This window comes from Polypterus senegalus, chromosome 14, assembly GCF_016835505.1.
Source record: "Polypterus senegalus isolate Bchr_013 chromosome 14, ASM1683550v1, whole genome shotgun sequence".
Taxonomy (NCBI): domain Eukaryota; kingdom Metazoa; phylum Chordata; class Cladistia; order Polypteriformes; family Polypteridae; genus Polypterus; species Polypterus senegalus.
Window position 1 is genome coordinate 28277321 of NC_053167.1, and position 16848 is coordinate 28294168.

Below are 16848 nucleotides of genomic sequence, written 5' to 3' on the forward strand. Positions count from 1 at the left end.
GAGACTTCCTCCCGGGGCCATGTGCTCCCCCAGCCTGACATTTGGCAGCAGCTCTCTGGTGGGTCTCTAATATACACACCTGGAGGGCTTCATGGAAATTGCTGTTCCAATAGGTAAAGCTGCTGTGTTTTGTAAGAGCCATGAGAGGGAGCTGTGGGGAGATGGCTTCCTTCCCTTTAGGGAAGTACCACCTGACCGGCAAGTGCTTCCCGGATGCAGTATGGTAGTACCGCAATTACTCCTGGGCCTGGTATACAGGAAGCTACAGTTCTGCACTTGGCAAGTCAGAGCCAGGGAATAGAGGACAGAGCTCACTTAGGAGGAGTGGAGAGAGGTAAGGAAAGAGGAGAGAAAAAGAAGAGGTTATTGTATTTAACAAAGAAACCTATATAACAGAGGTGTTTGAACAATAAATCATTTAATTGTACCTGGGACTTGAGTTTGTATTGTTGTTTGCGGGGTTTGGAGTGCTGCAACACCTTCTACTGCTCACAATACATATTGCAAATTCCTGGCACCATCTGTCATGGCAGCAGGCAGCAGTGAAATGTTGTGAAGTTTTAGCATTTTTTGACAAAATAAATAGTAAGACAATTTGAAAATTCTGTGGTAAGCACAACAGATAGAAGCTGACACAATACAATACGTTTGTGATGGCTTATGTGTCTAGTAGAAGCCAAGATCAAATGAACATGGACCTTTCATTGTGGGATTGCACAACTGATGAACGAAACCTACTGAAATTCACTGAAGGATGTTGGCTTGCACAGTTCAGTAAACTGTTTTGAATACAGATCTTGCTTAAACTTTACAGTAGTTCGAGTTATCATGCACTATGCCATGTGCAGATACATAGCTGATATCCAGATGTACAGCAACAGCAGACAATGTAATCCATCAAGTCTTCTTTAATGAAGGCATTTGCCATTTCACTGTGGGCTTGTATGTGTGATGTAGATGGACAACCGGATTGAGCTGTGTCAGTTACACTTGTTGTTCCCACTTTAAATCTTTCTAGTCATTTTTAAATCTCATTGGGTTATGTTGTTTTCACTTTCATGGCTTCAATTAGACTAACATCAAAGTGATGAACTGTGTATGTTCAACCTACCCATAAGCCATCACAAAGTATTATATTGTGTCAGGTTCTATCTATTGCAGTTACCGTGTAATCTTCAAATTGCCTCTACTTTTTGATTTATCCTTATCCAGGTATAAGATTAGCTGACTTGCATTCAGTGCATTCTGCCCCTCCATGCCTTGCTTTCCAGCTCTCACCGGCTTCATAATCCATGTTCTTCCAGGATTCTTCTTGAATTCCTCTACAAACAGGTGGTATTCAAATGGGAGCTCAAAGGTGCAAGGGAAAAAGTCACACTTTTCTGCTTCCAACCTCCCTGTCTCCCGCTCCAGCAACTTCCGGTATCTCTTCAAATTTTTCACCATCAAGTTTTTTCGGGTGAGCTGTTCTTATAAAAAAATAAATAAAATGTATTAAAATTGTTTAAAGGAAACAACAGAATTATGGAATTCAACACCTTCCACCCACAACATCCAAAATTATTTTGCAGTTATGGATTTCAATTTATCTTTTATTGACTGGCTACTGCCTGGCCTACAACATTAGAATTACCAAAAATGGACCCAGTGCTAGACCTATTGTGTGTCATATTCCATGAATATCATGGACAATGGTTGGCTCTGTAACAAACTGCAGAATGCCCAAAGCAGGGCTGTGTGGGAGATTTTGCTTATTTAGAGATTTTAATGTTCACTCCAGAAGTTTACTTTCTCTAGGAGTGTTTTCCTAGTCTGTTGCTATTTCCTTAATATGCATTACAATCCAATCCAATCCAGTGTGAGTTGGGTGGTGGCCGAAGGCGGGGACCTTGGCTGTCCAATCCTCGGCTACAGAAGCTGACTCTTGGGACGTGGAATGTCACCTCTTTGAAGGGGAAGGAGCTAGTGCGCAAGGTCAAGAGGTTCTGGTTAGATATAGTCAGGCTCACCTCGATGCACAGCTTGGACTCTGGAACCAATCTCCTTGAGAGGGTCTAGACTCTCTACCACTCTGGAGTTACCCCCCGGTGAGAGGCTTGAAGCCTGTTCATTGGGCTTCATCCCGGTAGATGAGAGGGTAGCCTTCCTCTACCTTCGGGTGGGGGGACGGGTCCTAACTGTTGTTTGCACGTATGCGCCGTATGGAGTCCCTGGAGGGGGTGCTAGAGGGCATACCTTCTGAGGACTCCCTCGTTCTGTTGGGAGACTTCAAGGATCATGTGGGCAATGACAGTGAGACCTGGAAGGGCGTGATTGGGAGTAATGCCCCCGCCCCGATCTGAACCCGAGCAGTGTTTTATTATTGGACTTCTGTGCTCATCACGGATTGTCCATAACGAACACCATGTTCAAGCATAGGGGTATTCATATATGCACTTGGCACCAGGACACCCTAGGCCTCAGTTCAATGATCGACTTCATGTTTGTGTCATTGGACTTGCGGCCACATATCTTGGACACTCGGGTGAAGAGAGGGGCTGAGCTGTTAACTGATCACCACCTGGTGGTGAGTTGGCTTCAATGGTGGGGGAGGATGCCGGTCAGGCCTGGTAGGCCCAAACGAGGAAGGTGAGGGACATTGAGTCCAAATGGGCCATGTTCTGTGCCTCTATTGTTGAGGTGGCTGACCAGAGCTGTGGTCGTAAGGTGGTCGGTCCCTGTCATGGCGGCAATCCCCGAACCTGTTGGTGGACACCGGCGGTGAGGAATTCCGTCAAGCTGAAGAAGGAGTCCTAAAGGACCCTTTTGTCCTGTGGGACTCCGGAGGCTGTTAATTGGTACCGGCAGGCCAAGCGGAATGCGACTTCGGTGGTTGTTGAGGCAAAAACTCGGTCTTGGGTGTGGTGTTATGGGTTCACAGCTCGCTCTGCAAAGGCCATTTATTTAAATAAATAATCACTGCACTCGCGGTGGCTTAGTGAGGGGGTGTAGTGGCCGTAGCAAGCTGCGGGGCGATCTGCGGTGTGGGTGTTTCTCACCTAGTACACAGGTGAAGGACTGCCCACATCCGTGATTGTTCCTGTGGCTAATGTGCTGCAGCTGCTATGGCCTCTCTCAATATAAAAAACGCGAGTCTGTTAGGAGAGGGATCAGAAAAACCGAAAAAGAGAAGGAAACGGAGGAAGCAGTAAGCAGTAAGGAGAGAGAGTAAGGCGGTGCAAGAGAGAGAGAGACACGGAGCGTGTGGGCAAGCGAGCAAACGGAAGCTCGTGGGCAGCTGCGAGGAAGCCTGGGTGTTAGGTGAGTTGAAGTAGCAGTTGCTCCCGCTGAGCGATCAGGTAGCGGGAGTGACCAGGGAAAGGTGACTGGCCGCAGAAGACCGGAAAGGCAGCGGGAGTCGCGAGGCTTGGAGTTGCAGTTCTTGGTGTGAGCGTCCTGGAAACTAAGGAGTCCAAGTCTCAGGCCTGGGATGAGTGCCAGACCGAAGCCAGGATCGGGAGGTCTCCAGACCTGTGTTTGCGAATGGAAAAGGGCAGCTGCAGAGAGCGTCTTGCCTGTTGCAGGGCCCGTATGGGAGAAGCAGGTGAGACGCCAATGCTAATAGAAAAGAAGCACCGGGCTTATTGGTTTTAAGAATGCTTCCTATAGAACGTTTAAACTTCGTTTTTAAAGGATTGTTTTTGTTCTACTTATTGTTTTTTTTATCTCCACGTTTTTATTGGATTATTTATTTGAACAACTTTGGATCAATGCACTTTATGGACACTTTGTTTTGATTTTAAATAAAAGCACTTTTGCACCTTTTTATACCATCCCTTGCTCAATTGTTATTGTCTCACTGTCTAGCTCATCTCGGTGACATTATCGACGGTGTAGGGTTCAAGGGCTCCCTAACAGCGGATGGGAGCATGGAGCAGAACCCACATCGTCACAGTGGGAGTAGTTTAGGGAGGCCATGGAGAACGACTTCCGGATGGCTTCAAGGAGATTCTGGTCCACCATCCGGCATCTCAGGAGGGGGAAGCAGTGCAGTGTCAACACTGTATATGGTGGGGATGGTGCGCTACTGACCTCGACTCGGGACGTTGTGGGTTGGTGGGGGGAGTACTTCGAAAACCTCCTTGATCCCACTAACATGCCTTCCAGCGAGAAAGCAGAGCCTGGGGACTCGGAGGTGGGCTCTCCCATTTCTAGAACTGAGGTCACCGAGGTGGTCAAAAACTCCTTTGTGGCTGAGCCCCGGGTGTGTATGAGATACGCCCAGAGTTCCTCAAGGCTCTGGATGTTGTAGGACTGTCTTGGTTGACACGCCTCTGCAACATCACATGGACATCAGGGACATTGCCTCTGGATTGGCAGACTGGGGTGGTTGTCCCCCTCTTTAAGAAAGGGAACCGGAGGGTGTGTTCCAAATACAGAGGGAATCACACTCCGCAGCCTCCCTGGAAAAGTCTATTAGGGGATCCTGGAGAGGAGGGTCCATCAGATAGTCAAACCTTGGATTCAGGAGGAACAGTGTGGTTTTTGTCCTGTTCGCGGAACAGTGCACCAGCTCTACACCCTTGGCAGGGTCCTGGAGGGTGCATGGGAGTTTGCCCAACCAGTCTACATGTGTTTTGTGGACTTGGAAAAGGCATTTGACCGTGTCCCTTGGGGAATCCTGTAGGGGGTGCTCCGAGAGTATGTAGTACCGGACCCCTTGATAAGGGCTGTTTGGTCCCTGTACAACTAGTGTCAGAGCTTGGTCTGCATTGCCGGCAGTAAGTCGAACCCATTTCTGGTGAGAGTTGGACTCCGCCAGGGCCGCTCTTTGACACCGATTCTGTTCATAACTTTTATGGACAGAATTTCTAGGCACAGCCAGAGCGTTAAGGGGGTCCGGCTTGGTTGGCTCAGGATTGGGTCACTGCTTTTTGCAGATGATGTTGTCCTGTCTGCTTCATCAGCCTGGGATCTTCAGCTCTCTCTGGACTGGTTCGCAGCCAAGTGTAAAGCGGATGGGAGGGGAGTCAGCACCTCCAAATCCGAGACCATGGTCCTCAGCCAGAAAAGGGTGGAGTGCCCTCTCAGTGTTGGGAGCGAGATCCTGTCCCAAGTGGAGGAGTTCAAGTATCTTGGGGTCTTGTTCACGAGTGAGGGAAGAATGGAGCGTGAGATCGACAGGCGGATCGGTGCAGCGCCCGCTGTGATGCGGGATCTGCATCGGTCTGTCATGGCGAAAAATTATTTCAATTTACTAGTCGATCTATGTTCCTACCCTCACCTATGGTCATGAGCTGTGGGTAGTGACCGAAACAACGAGATCGTGAATACAAGCGGCTGAAATCAGTTCCTCCGCAGGGTGTCTGGGCTTTCCCTTAAAGATAGGGTGAGAAGCTCAGTCATCAGGGAGGGGCTCAGAGTAGAGCCGCTGGTCCTCCGCATCGAGAGAAGTCAGATGAGGTGGTTCGGGCATCTGATCAGGATGCCTCCTGGACACCTCCCTAGTAACATGTTTCAGGCACATCTAACCAGGAAGAGGCCCCGGGGAAGCCCCAGGACACGCTGGAGGGACTATGTCTTCTGGCTGGCCTGGGAATGCCTCGGGATTCCCCCGGAAGAGCTAGAAGAAGTGGCCGGGGAGAGGGAAGTCTGGGTATCTCTGCTCAAGCTGTTGCCCCCGTGACATGACCTCAGATAAGCCGAATAGGATGGATATATAGATGGACAATCCAATTATAGTATCACAATTAGAAGACCTAAGAACATAATTAAAAAAAGCAATCTATAGTAGTACATACTGAATGACTAGTATACCGTATGAGGTACATTTCCTTGTTTTTCTTTCCCACAGCCAGAACACCAGAAAATTTCACCTCCCTGAAGCCCTCAGTATTACGTTCTGCCACATTCATCAGGACCCTTCACTCGGCAGACCAAGATTACTGATTTTCCTTTCCCAATGGCAATCTAAATAATCTCCTCCAGCTCTGCCCTCTCCACATTGATGCAACAACACCCCAGATTTGCTCAATCTCAGGTTCCTCCTTCCCGTGTCAACTCTCCACCAATCTCCTCTGCTTTCTGAAAGCAAATCAGCAGACTTGAACATCGTCGATTTATGTACCTCACCAGCAGCCATTGGTCCTGCTCCCTGGACACAAAATCAGCAAAGCTGACGCTATTTGTCCTGCTCTTTGGTAAGGTTCACACATACAAACTGATATTTCCACCCATAATGATTGACAAATCTTCTCTTTGAATGTACTCTTCCAATATATAACCGTTTAACCTCATCTGACACCCGTTAACTTCACGTATTAACGTGAGAGCCACTAATCATTGACTGTGAAGTGCACGAAAAACTATAAATAATTTAATCCTTCAAACCCACATGATGAGTCATGGAGCGATAACTGAGAGAGGATACTGGTATGCAAGCAAATAAGATTGAAGAATATTGGGAGCTATGCAAATATAAAAGAAAATACAAAAAATGTTGTATTATGTATAGACTGTATACATTTAAGTTCTGATAAATTAACCAGTGTGTGTATGGTTAAAAGAAAGAAACAATTGTACTAGGAACCTTGCCATGAACGTGTTTTCATTTTTAGTTAAAAGTAGCTTCACTAACAAGTAAAAAGTCCACTGGAAATGATCACTTTTCTGATTTTGGTCAATGAAATTAAATCTTGCACGATCAGCCACCAAATCACTTTAAGATATGAAAAGCATTTTCAGAGACAGCACAACTGGCAACGAGATAGCCAGTGACTTCATTTGAAGAGAGTAGAGAGCAAGCATCATGTCTGCACTAAAATACAGACTGTACCAACTAGAATCCAAAAAACAACCTGGCATAAAGCTTGCTATATCACTCTGACTTGAATCATTCAGGTTGGATGTTTTCATCTGTTATTTTATCCAGCATTTGGGCCCATGCCTGCTTTCAGATAAACACACATTTAGAAATTAAGTTTTGGTACAATCTCGCTGAAATGGCCTTGTTGTTGAGTGACCTTACCAATCTAGCCCAGACTATAAAAATTACGAGGTTCACTAATGTAACAAGCTTTGCTCTTTCCGGTTAAATCCTTTTAGAAGTATGGGACTGGGAGCAGGAGCTATTCAATGATCCTGACATGAGCAGGCTCCTGGACTTTTTACATTATTTAGAGGTTAAGCCTTTGCAGTGGTGGAAAATGAGAACAAGCCATTAATGTAATTGAGGTTTAGTGTTAAATCCTTTACAAAGGTAGCCAGATACTATTAAGCATGCCAGTGGCAGGTATTACAGGGTGTACATGTAAAATAAAGTTAATAATTTGGACATTTCTAGGATTAAATTTGTCCACCAATGAAAAGAGGCTAAGGTGCCTCTCATGGACATTTTTTTTTTCTAACATTTTATTAATTTTATAAAATCAAATAACATTCCATACATACAAGTCAAGTTTAACAAAACTAGGTTTGAAACAAATCAACCCCACCCGGAAGAAAGAGAGCTAGGTCAGCAGTGTAAAACTTTAATAATAGTAAAAATATGTAAGTAAATAAAAGAATAAAAATAGAGGGAAGAGAATCCACTTCCTCAATTTAAATGCTTATTCTAAAATGTTATTGATCAGGTTCTGACAAGTTTTGAAAAAGTTGTGTACAGATCTGAGAACTTCATTTTTTCCAATTTTAGATAATATATAACATTAATTACCCACTGACTTAAAAGCGGTGAATTAGGATTCTTCCAGTTAAGCAAGATAAGTCTGCGTGCCAATAGTGTAGTAAAGGCAATCAGAGTTTATTTGTCCTTCTCCACTTTAAGCCCATCTGGAAGAACACTAAACACAGCTGTTAATGGGTTAGGAAGGATTGTGACACCAAGGCTGTCTGAAAGGCAATTAAAATATTTTGCCCAAAATGATTAATTTGGTGCACATCCAAAACATGTGACTCAATGAGGCTAGAGCTTGATTGCAACATTCGCAGGTTGGATATTGCCCTGTAAACATTTTGGACAAATTTAAATGAGATAGATGCGCTCGATATACAGTAGAATTTTAAGTTAAATAATTGTATGCTTTGTGCATATGCAGCTTGAGTGAATTCTGTGCATTGCTACCTTCAACTCCTTATCTGATATGTTGAGTGAGAGATCCTTTTCCCACTGTACTCTGGGATCTTTGAAAGGAAGGGACTTGAAAATGTTTTTATATATTACAGAAATACTGTCTGAGTCCTCAAGACTGATCAATATTTCTTTTGGAATAGAGGTAGGAGAGAAGTGAGGAAAATTGGGCAGGTTTTGTTTAACAAAGTTTCTAATTTGAAGGTAGTGAAAGAAATGTGTTGCTGGAAAGTTAAATTTAGAGTGTAATTGTTCATAGGATGTCTATGTACAGATCTCTAAGTGATGTAATCCTGAATGTTTTCCAGATATTAAAAACTCTGTACATTTGAGAGGGTCAAAAAAGCTGTTTCTCGTGCAGAGGTGCCAGAGATAAAAGCTTCTCTATCTAAAATACTTCCTAAATTGGTTCCATATTCTGAGTAAGTGAAGCACTATTGGGTTGTTAGTATATTGGCGAGGACTTGAACTTATTATTGGCTCTAAAGCAAGGAATATAAAGAAGAGCTGTAGGATTTTATTTCTATTGGGGACCATGCCTGTGTCTGTTCATCTATTTATGTCAATGTCCAGGTTTTTATACTGTATCTTGTATATTCGCCGCCCAATAATTAAATTGAAAGTTAGGTAAAGTCATGCTACATTCTTCTTTAGGTCTTTGTAGGGTTGCCCTTTGGATACCTGGGGAGTATTTTTCGTACGTGGATTACTCATTTAGCCGGATGTAATTGTTGACAATTTGGCATGATCCTGGATCTATCGGTTTTTCAAAACTCTTGGATGTGTTGTCATAGCAGCAGATCCAAATCTGTTCTATGTAAACAAGGATTAGCTCAAACACTTAATCAGTTTCTGTGCATGGAATTCATTCAGTCATGGCTTTGCCGTTCATGAATGAGCTACTAATTGATATCAGTGAGCAAATTATAAGAAGAGAATTTCATATAGAGAGGGCTCTGCGCGATCGGCAAGATCCTTTATTGCTCCCGGAGGAAATTCTTTTCGAAAGATACCGCTTTAGCCGAGGGGGAATATTGTACCTAAAAGAGTTATTAGCACCTTATATTCGAAGTCAAACTAGGCGAAGTCGGGCTCTCACAACCACACAGACAGTATGCATTGCTTTGAGTTTTTTGGCAAGCAGCATTTTTTTATATACTGCAGGCGATACGGAAAATCTATCTAAAAGTGCAGTTTGGCAGTCAATTCGTAAAGTCTGTTTGGCTCTGAAATATTTCCTTTGGGTTTTCATTGTGTTTCCAGGACACCTGCGTGTGCAGACGATAAAAGAAGCGTTTCATGCCATTGCAGATACACAGGCAAAAACACCCACAGTTCCATAAAGAATCTCACAATCAGCCTAACATTCTCATTACCCAGGATTTCCAAATGTGATTGGGGCAAAAGGGACTGATCAGAGTGGAGTTTGATCAAATATTACTTGGAAAATATACCTCTCCTCCTGATGAATAATCAGACACAGTGTCTTCATCAAATATTTGACCTTCGTCAATATCTCGTTGGTCAGACACAAGTTCTAGGGATATGACATTCCCTGCAACTGACCCAACAAAAAAAATGCCCTCAGAAACAGGGCGATGGGCATTTTGCTGGAAAGCAGGGGTTAGGTCTGGACCATGTGGACCTCCACCTGTTTTTTGGTTCTTTGCCTTCTTATTAGCTTTAAAATTAATGTTTTTTATATTATATATGATTCTTTAAGTCAACAATTCTTCAAATAGTTATATACCAATATTTACCAGTTTGAAGTATATTCTTGTACTTCACTTTAACCTGTTCCCATGTTCTCCTTATGCTCACGTTTGATCTGGAATTATGACATATTAAATAATAATTAATCTAACACATAGGAAATGAAATGCTGCATTCATTAAGTACAATGCACACTACTTAGCATTTAATTTGTTGGCCACTTTTTGCAAGCCGTCTTTTCTGGTTTGTGATGCTTTTGAAGTGTTACCCCTTGTGCATATTAAATCTTGAAATTCTTCATATCCTTCAAATAAAAGGTCCTGCTCTGCTTGTGTAAAAAAAATGCACCCGTTCTTTTGTCATTTTGTTACAGCCTATCAAAGACTTGCTGATCATGTTTTCTAGACTCAATATATATGGGCTTTTCAATCAGAGCAGGCGCGCGCATTCATCTCGGATGATTAAATCCAGCTGAACATATCTACTACACGACTGCGTTTGAAAAACTGACTTAAACCTGGATGAGCTTAACCGGAATTAACTCATTCAAGATGAGGTATCTGATCTCGGATGATTTAAGCGACGTACGGAAAATAACCCCCTGGATGTTTTGAATTCCAAATAAATGAGGTTATGATTGAAACTAATTTCTTAAAGAAATTATTTATTTATGTATATTGGAGGGGCGGCATGGTGGAGCAGTGGTAGCGCTGCTGCCTCGCAGTTAGGAGACTTGGGTTCACTTCCTGGGTCCTCCCTGCGTGGAGTTTGCATGTTCTCCCCGTGTCTGCGTGGGTTTCCTCCGGGCACTCCATTTTCCTCCCACAGTCCAAAGACATGCAGGTTAGGTAGATTGGCGATTCTAAATTGGCCCTAGTGTGTGCTTGGTGTGTGGGTGTGTTTGTGTGTGTCCTGCAGCTGGTTGGCACCCTGCCCAGGATTGGTTCCTGCCTTGTGCCCTGTGTTGGCAGGGATTGGCTCCAGCAGACCCCCATGACCCTGTAGTTATGATTCAGCAGGTTGGAAAATGGATGGATGGATGTATATTGGAATGTTTTTAAATAAAAAGAGAAGCTTAGGAAGGATATTCATCCTGACAATGTTAATTCTTCCAGCTAAAGTGAGATGAAGGATAGACCATCTATGCAAATCTTGCTTAATTTTTTCCATGCAGACAGCAAAATTTTGCTGATATAAGAGCTTTATGTTTATTTGTGATGTTTACTCCTAGGTATTTAAACTGATCTATGGTGATTAAAGGGAAGGTGTCCAATCTAATATTGTGTGCTTAGAGTTCACTGGAAAGAACATGTGTTTATTCAAATTAATTCTGAGACCAGAAATCTTTTGAAATTCTGTAAGTGCTATTAGGATTGCAGGCACAGTATTTTGTGGATACATGCAGTACCATACCATCTGCATATGAACAGAAATGTTCAGGTGAAACCCAAATTTCTCTAATATGGTGAAAAGGTAATTCCATTTAACCATATCAAATGCTTTTTCTGCATCCAATAATATTTCCGGGGTGTTTGACTTTGTGGGTGAATATATCACATTAAACAGACGTCGAAGTTAAGTGTCTGCCTTTAATAAATCCAGTTTGGTCTCGTGATAAACAGAAGGAAGCACTTTCTCAATCCTTCTAACTAGGACTTTGGAGAATATCTTTATATCATTATTCAAAAGTGAGATTGGTCTGTATGATGCATATTGTAATAAGTCCTTATTTTGCTTAGGAAAGACGGTAACTAAAGCTTGACAAAAAGTTTGAGGTAGAATTTTATTGTCTCCAGCTTCTGTAAATGTTGATAATAAAAGGTGAGCTAGCTTATTTGAGAATATTTTATAAAACTCAGCAGGCTAGCCATCAGGGCCTGCTACTTTCCCATGAAGTGAGTTTATAGCATCTAGGAATTCTAAAAGTGCCAGAGGTTTATTCAATTCCTCTGTGCTGAGAGTATTTAGTTGTGGTATCTGTAATGCTTCTAGAAATGCATTAGATTGTATTTTGTCTTCTTTAAACTCAGTAGAATATAACGACTTATAGTAGTCTATAAATGTGTGCATTATGTTTTTTATGATCAATGATTTTGTCTCCGTTTGTGTTGTTAAATGCTGGGATTGCATTGCAGGCTTCCTGCTTGTGGATTTGTTGAGCTAAAATCTTATTAGCTTTCTCTCTGTGTTCATAGTAACGGTGTCTTGATTTAAAAATTAGTTGTTCAGTTTCTTTAGTTGTCGAGAGGTTGAGTTCTGAAAGCAAAACCTGTCTTTTCCTATGAAGTGCTTCATTTGGACACCTGGCATGTTCTTGATTTATTCTGGAAATATCACTGATTAGCTCTGATACCTACAAAAATAAACTGGAAATCAAGAAGGTAAGATATGTGATAATCTTTCCTCTTAAGAAAGCCTTCAGAGTTTCTCAGAGTATTGCTGCAGAAATCTTCAAGGATGTATTTGTCTCTAAAAAAAAAAAAAAAAAAAAAATCTGTAAATTCTTGTCTGCTAATAAAAGTGGATTCAGACACCATTTGTGAGATAAGTATGTGGGGCATAGTGATTTTATCTCCATGATCAGAGGAGTGTGGTCAGAGATAACAATAACATCATACTTATAAGATTTAATTGTAAGCAAGAAATTATTATGTATAAAAAAATAATCAGTTCTTGAGTAGCAGTGATGCACTGGTGAGTAGAATGAATATGCTCATCAGTTTGGGTTTAGAAATCTCCGGGGGTCTGATAAGTTGTCTTTGCCGTGTTAAACGTCATCGCCCCTCTGGCAGGAGACTTATCTAGGTCTCTGTTTAAAACACAATTAAAGTCCCAGCCATTATAATTTTATGAGTGTTCATATTGGAAATGGATGCAAATACGTTTTGGATGAAGTTCCTATCATCTACATTGAGTGCATAGATATTTATCAAAATCAATTTACAGTTAAATAAATTACCTATGACAATCACATATCGCCCTTCAGGATTAGATACTGATCAGATACTACATCTGTTACTACAAATGTTATTGTCCTATGTATAAGAATTTCCACACCTCTAGTTTTCTTTGTATAACTAGAATGGAATATTTGGCCAGTCCAGTCTCTGTGCAGCTGAAACTGAGCATGGACAATTTCATGATAAAATAAGTGAAACGAGTGAATGAAATTTTGTAGGGTTATTATTCAGTGATCAAAATTGCTAAAATAAATAAAAAATTCCCTTAAAATACATAATTTAACTAATAAAATGTGTTTAGGTAAAATGTATCTATAATACATAAAAAAAAATAAAATGCTTCTCAGACACAAAGTGTCATACTGTTTAATTTCTTCTGTAATGTACTTAACTGAAACAAGACATAAATTAAAACCTAACTGGTTTTCACCATTTGTATAACAAAATGTGTACATCTATATCTATAATAATAATAATAATAATACATTTTATTTATAAAGTGCCTTTCCCATGCTCAAGGCACTTACAGAATATAAAAAAGAACGGCAGGGTATAAAGTATATAGCATTGTACAAACCAAATAAATAAATAAAAAAAATTACGACAGTGACTTCAGAGAAAAAAAGCCTAACAGACAACAGAATTGATGGTCTAGCACACACACACAGGTTACATAAGCATCTTGACAGAGAGGTAAACTGAGAGAAGGGTAATAAAGTCAGGCAGAGCTAAAAGCCTTCCTGAACAGATGAGTTTTGAGTTGTTTTTATAAAGAATTCATGGAGTCAGCTGATCTAATTAATTTCGGTAGGTCATTCCAGAGTCTGGACGCTATACAGCTGAAGGCCCTGTCACCCATGGACTGTAGATTAGTGTGGGGCACAACAAGATTGCCAGAATCAGAGGACCTTAGTGGGCGGGCAGACACATAGTGATGGAGAAGGTCACTGATGTAGTTTGGTGCGAGGTTATTTAAGGCTTTGTAGGTTATTAGTAGGATTTTATATTCAATTCTGTAAGACACAGTCACAAACATGTGCATGGGAGGCAGCTAAAAGGAGTAAAAGGTAATTCTAAGCCAGGCCAGGGGGTGGCAGGGTGCAGTAACCCTTTCTCTGTTATCCCTGCACAACAAACATGGGTAATTCTGCCTATGTCCAATAATGGCACTTCGGTTCCAGCCCTGGAGACATCACTTCCAACCTCCATCAGTGCTCAGTTCTGTTTTCAACTCATTCTGTACAATACTGTACCACTGATTCTTCAACTTTGCAGCCTGATTCAAGTATACAGGTGGCTGTCCCAAACCTTTTTTGTGTCAAGGTTGTTTATTTATATATATATATATATCACTCTATTGTATTAAAATGTTTTCTGTTATGTCCACATTATTCAGCCTTGACCACTCCCCTCAACACCACTCACCGAATCATTAATCTTACTGCATGCATCCTCTCCATACCACCCCTTTACACTCTCAGTCATCCGACCATCTCTCCTGTTGTCACTCTGCAGACCAGCAGAACCAACACCCAAACAGTGATGTCACCATCAACTCTCCCTCTGATGATGTCACTTCTGTCCATACATGAGGACCACTTCCCACACAGATCCCATCCCGAAGACATTACTTCCTCCTTCTGGCCTCATTGGACCACCCGCTTCCCATCTCCACCATATAAAAGGCTCTGTTTACCCTCTGTAACCAGTTCCTATTTGAACTCTTTTGTAACCATTTGTTTTCTTTTTGCTGTGACTTCCGTATACGGGGTGGCCATCTCCAAACCTTTGAGTTTTCTGCTCTCCTTTTAACAGATGTAATTAAAAATGTGGATTACCATTTTATTTATGCAGTACTTGTTTCTTAACAAAATGTATACTTACAACACACAAACAAATAATAAACACAGTATAAACCTTTAACAAAAGCCACATTATCTATCAAATGTCCATAAGATGTTTATCAAGAAGAGGCTAACATGCTTAACAAGTTTACAAGTAAAATAAATTTTGCTGTTAAGCTCATAAGCCTGTTGTTTGCAGAGCAACAATTTCAAATTCTTCTGTATCTCTTTTAATTTAAAATGTAAGCTGCTGAACTTAACATGTTAAATTTAAATTAAAGTAGTGTCAAATTTAATTTAAGGACAAAATAAATTAGGCTGGATTCATTAAAGTAGCTTTTTTTAGTTTTTGTCTAACTGCACAGGACGACTCATCTGGTTCCTTTTTCTCAGTTTATTACTCCACTTTCTTTAATGTAAATGCTAATATTACTCTCTTTTCTTCTCTCTCTCTCTGGTAAAATCTGCCTTAGTGCTCTCTCTATACAGAAAGTTCACAGCAAAATGACGTGCACTTGCTCAACTACTGTAATAATACGCATAATGAAGCATTGCAACCAAAACATCATAAAGCTCAGAAAAGCAGATGCTGGGAGGGGAAAAAAATCACTCATCAAGTCTTTTGCAGTGAAAATCGGCTGATTTAGATTGGTGGTCAATCAATCAGTGCATTAATAAAAGATTTAATTGATTTCTGGTCATGAACGTGCTCCAAATATCGTTACATCAGGTCCATTTCAATTTCTTCTTCTTCTTTTGGCTGCTTCCGTTAGGGGTTGCCACAGCGGATCATTTTCTTCCATATCTTTCTGTCCTCTGCATCTTGTTCTGTTAGTTAGCAGTAGTTAGTTCTTTGCATTTATATAATGCTTTTCTCACTACTCAAAGTGCTCAGCAATTGCATGCTAAGGGCCTTGCTCAAGGGCCCAACACAGCAGAGTCTCTTTTGGCATTTACGGGATTCAAACTAGCAACCTTCCGATTGCCAGTGCAGATCCCTAGCCTCAGAGCCACCACTCCTGTTATACCCATCACCAGCATGTCCTCTCTCAATATAAACTGCCCTTTTTCCACCACAGGCAAATAATTAAGGATTCAGCATAGACAGTCTCACTATATAATACAGAAGGTTTTCATTGGAGTATTGAAAATTATATTACTGTAAAAGTTATATAAATGACACCTGCTCCTACCTGATAATGGTTACGGAAATGGCTAATTCGAACATGCTCTTCCAGATACATGTGATCAAAATTATCCCGGAGCCAGCCAACATCACACCAGTAGAAATCCCATTCGCTGTCACTGAAACCAGAAACACCTTAGAAGTTTTGAAACATTCAGGCTAACCTCCTATTTCTAAACAATACATCTTGAGACAGAGCTTGTTTGAAAACAAATGTTCACCATTCGAGCAGTTATATTTATACAAAATTCTAATCATGCAAAATTGAAATGGCTTTTTTATATAATATAATTATGGCACATATTTCTTAGCCAGGGCTGGATTAAGAACTTTAGAGCCCCTAAGCACTTTAAAGGTTTTGGTGCCCCCATATATATGAGCTGCACTCACTCGGGACAGCTGACATGACCAAGGCAAGAACGATCACATGAGCCTTGATGAACCGTGTGGCATTTATCATATTCTAATTTTGTTGTATTCCCAAGTTTAATATATCATTAACCTCTACAACTATTTTATTATTTTACTAGTGACTGGGAGCCCGATTGAATCAGGCTACAAATTCTACGTTTGTGAAATCCATACTTTCTCTGCAAATAATTATTTGTTTTTTAAGTCCTTGAAATGATTTTGTTATCATGGCACTGATTTGTGCTTAAAATAGACCTTTTCGGCAGATGTAATGAAAAGTTTCCTGTTTAAACGGGGCTGCGAGACGTGAACTCAGCTCTTTGGCGCACCTCATTTGATTTTTTCCGTCAAACAAATTTTCAAAACAAACCATATTTTACGACTGTTGGCGTGGTCAGTTTAGATCTGAGATTTTCTAAAATTTAAACAATGGCTGTTGTTAATACCCAGCTGTCATTACTCAGTTTGCCAATAGATGTCAGAAGGATGGATGCCAAAACCAAACTGCCCAAAGATAGATTTCGACGTACCAAGCAAATGGCGATACGTTCTAAATTACTTACGGTTCTGGAGCTGTCAAAGGGTTTAAGTCAGTCGACAATGTTAGTCCTGGAAAGTATGCCCCAC

General features: G+C 41.2%; 1 protein-coding gene across 1 annotated transcript in view; it reads right to left on the bottom strand.

The window, feature by feature from the left end:
- The window catches only part of LOC120514542 (probable tubulin polyglutamylase TTLL9), a 50004-nt gene that overhangs the window by 14724 nt on the left and 18432 nt on the right, over positions 1-16848 (bottom strand). The window contains exons 5-6 of the mRNA XM_039734975.1: positions 15818-15929; positions 1279-1464 (exon numbers count right to left, since the gene is read on the bottom strand). Of these exons, the coding sequence (XP_039590909.1) occupies positions 1279-1464; positions 15818-15929 (298 nt within the window). The remainder of the gene's footprint in view (positions 1-1278; positions 1465-15817; positions 15930-16848) is intronic.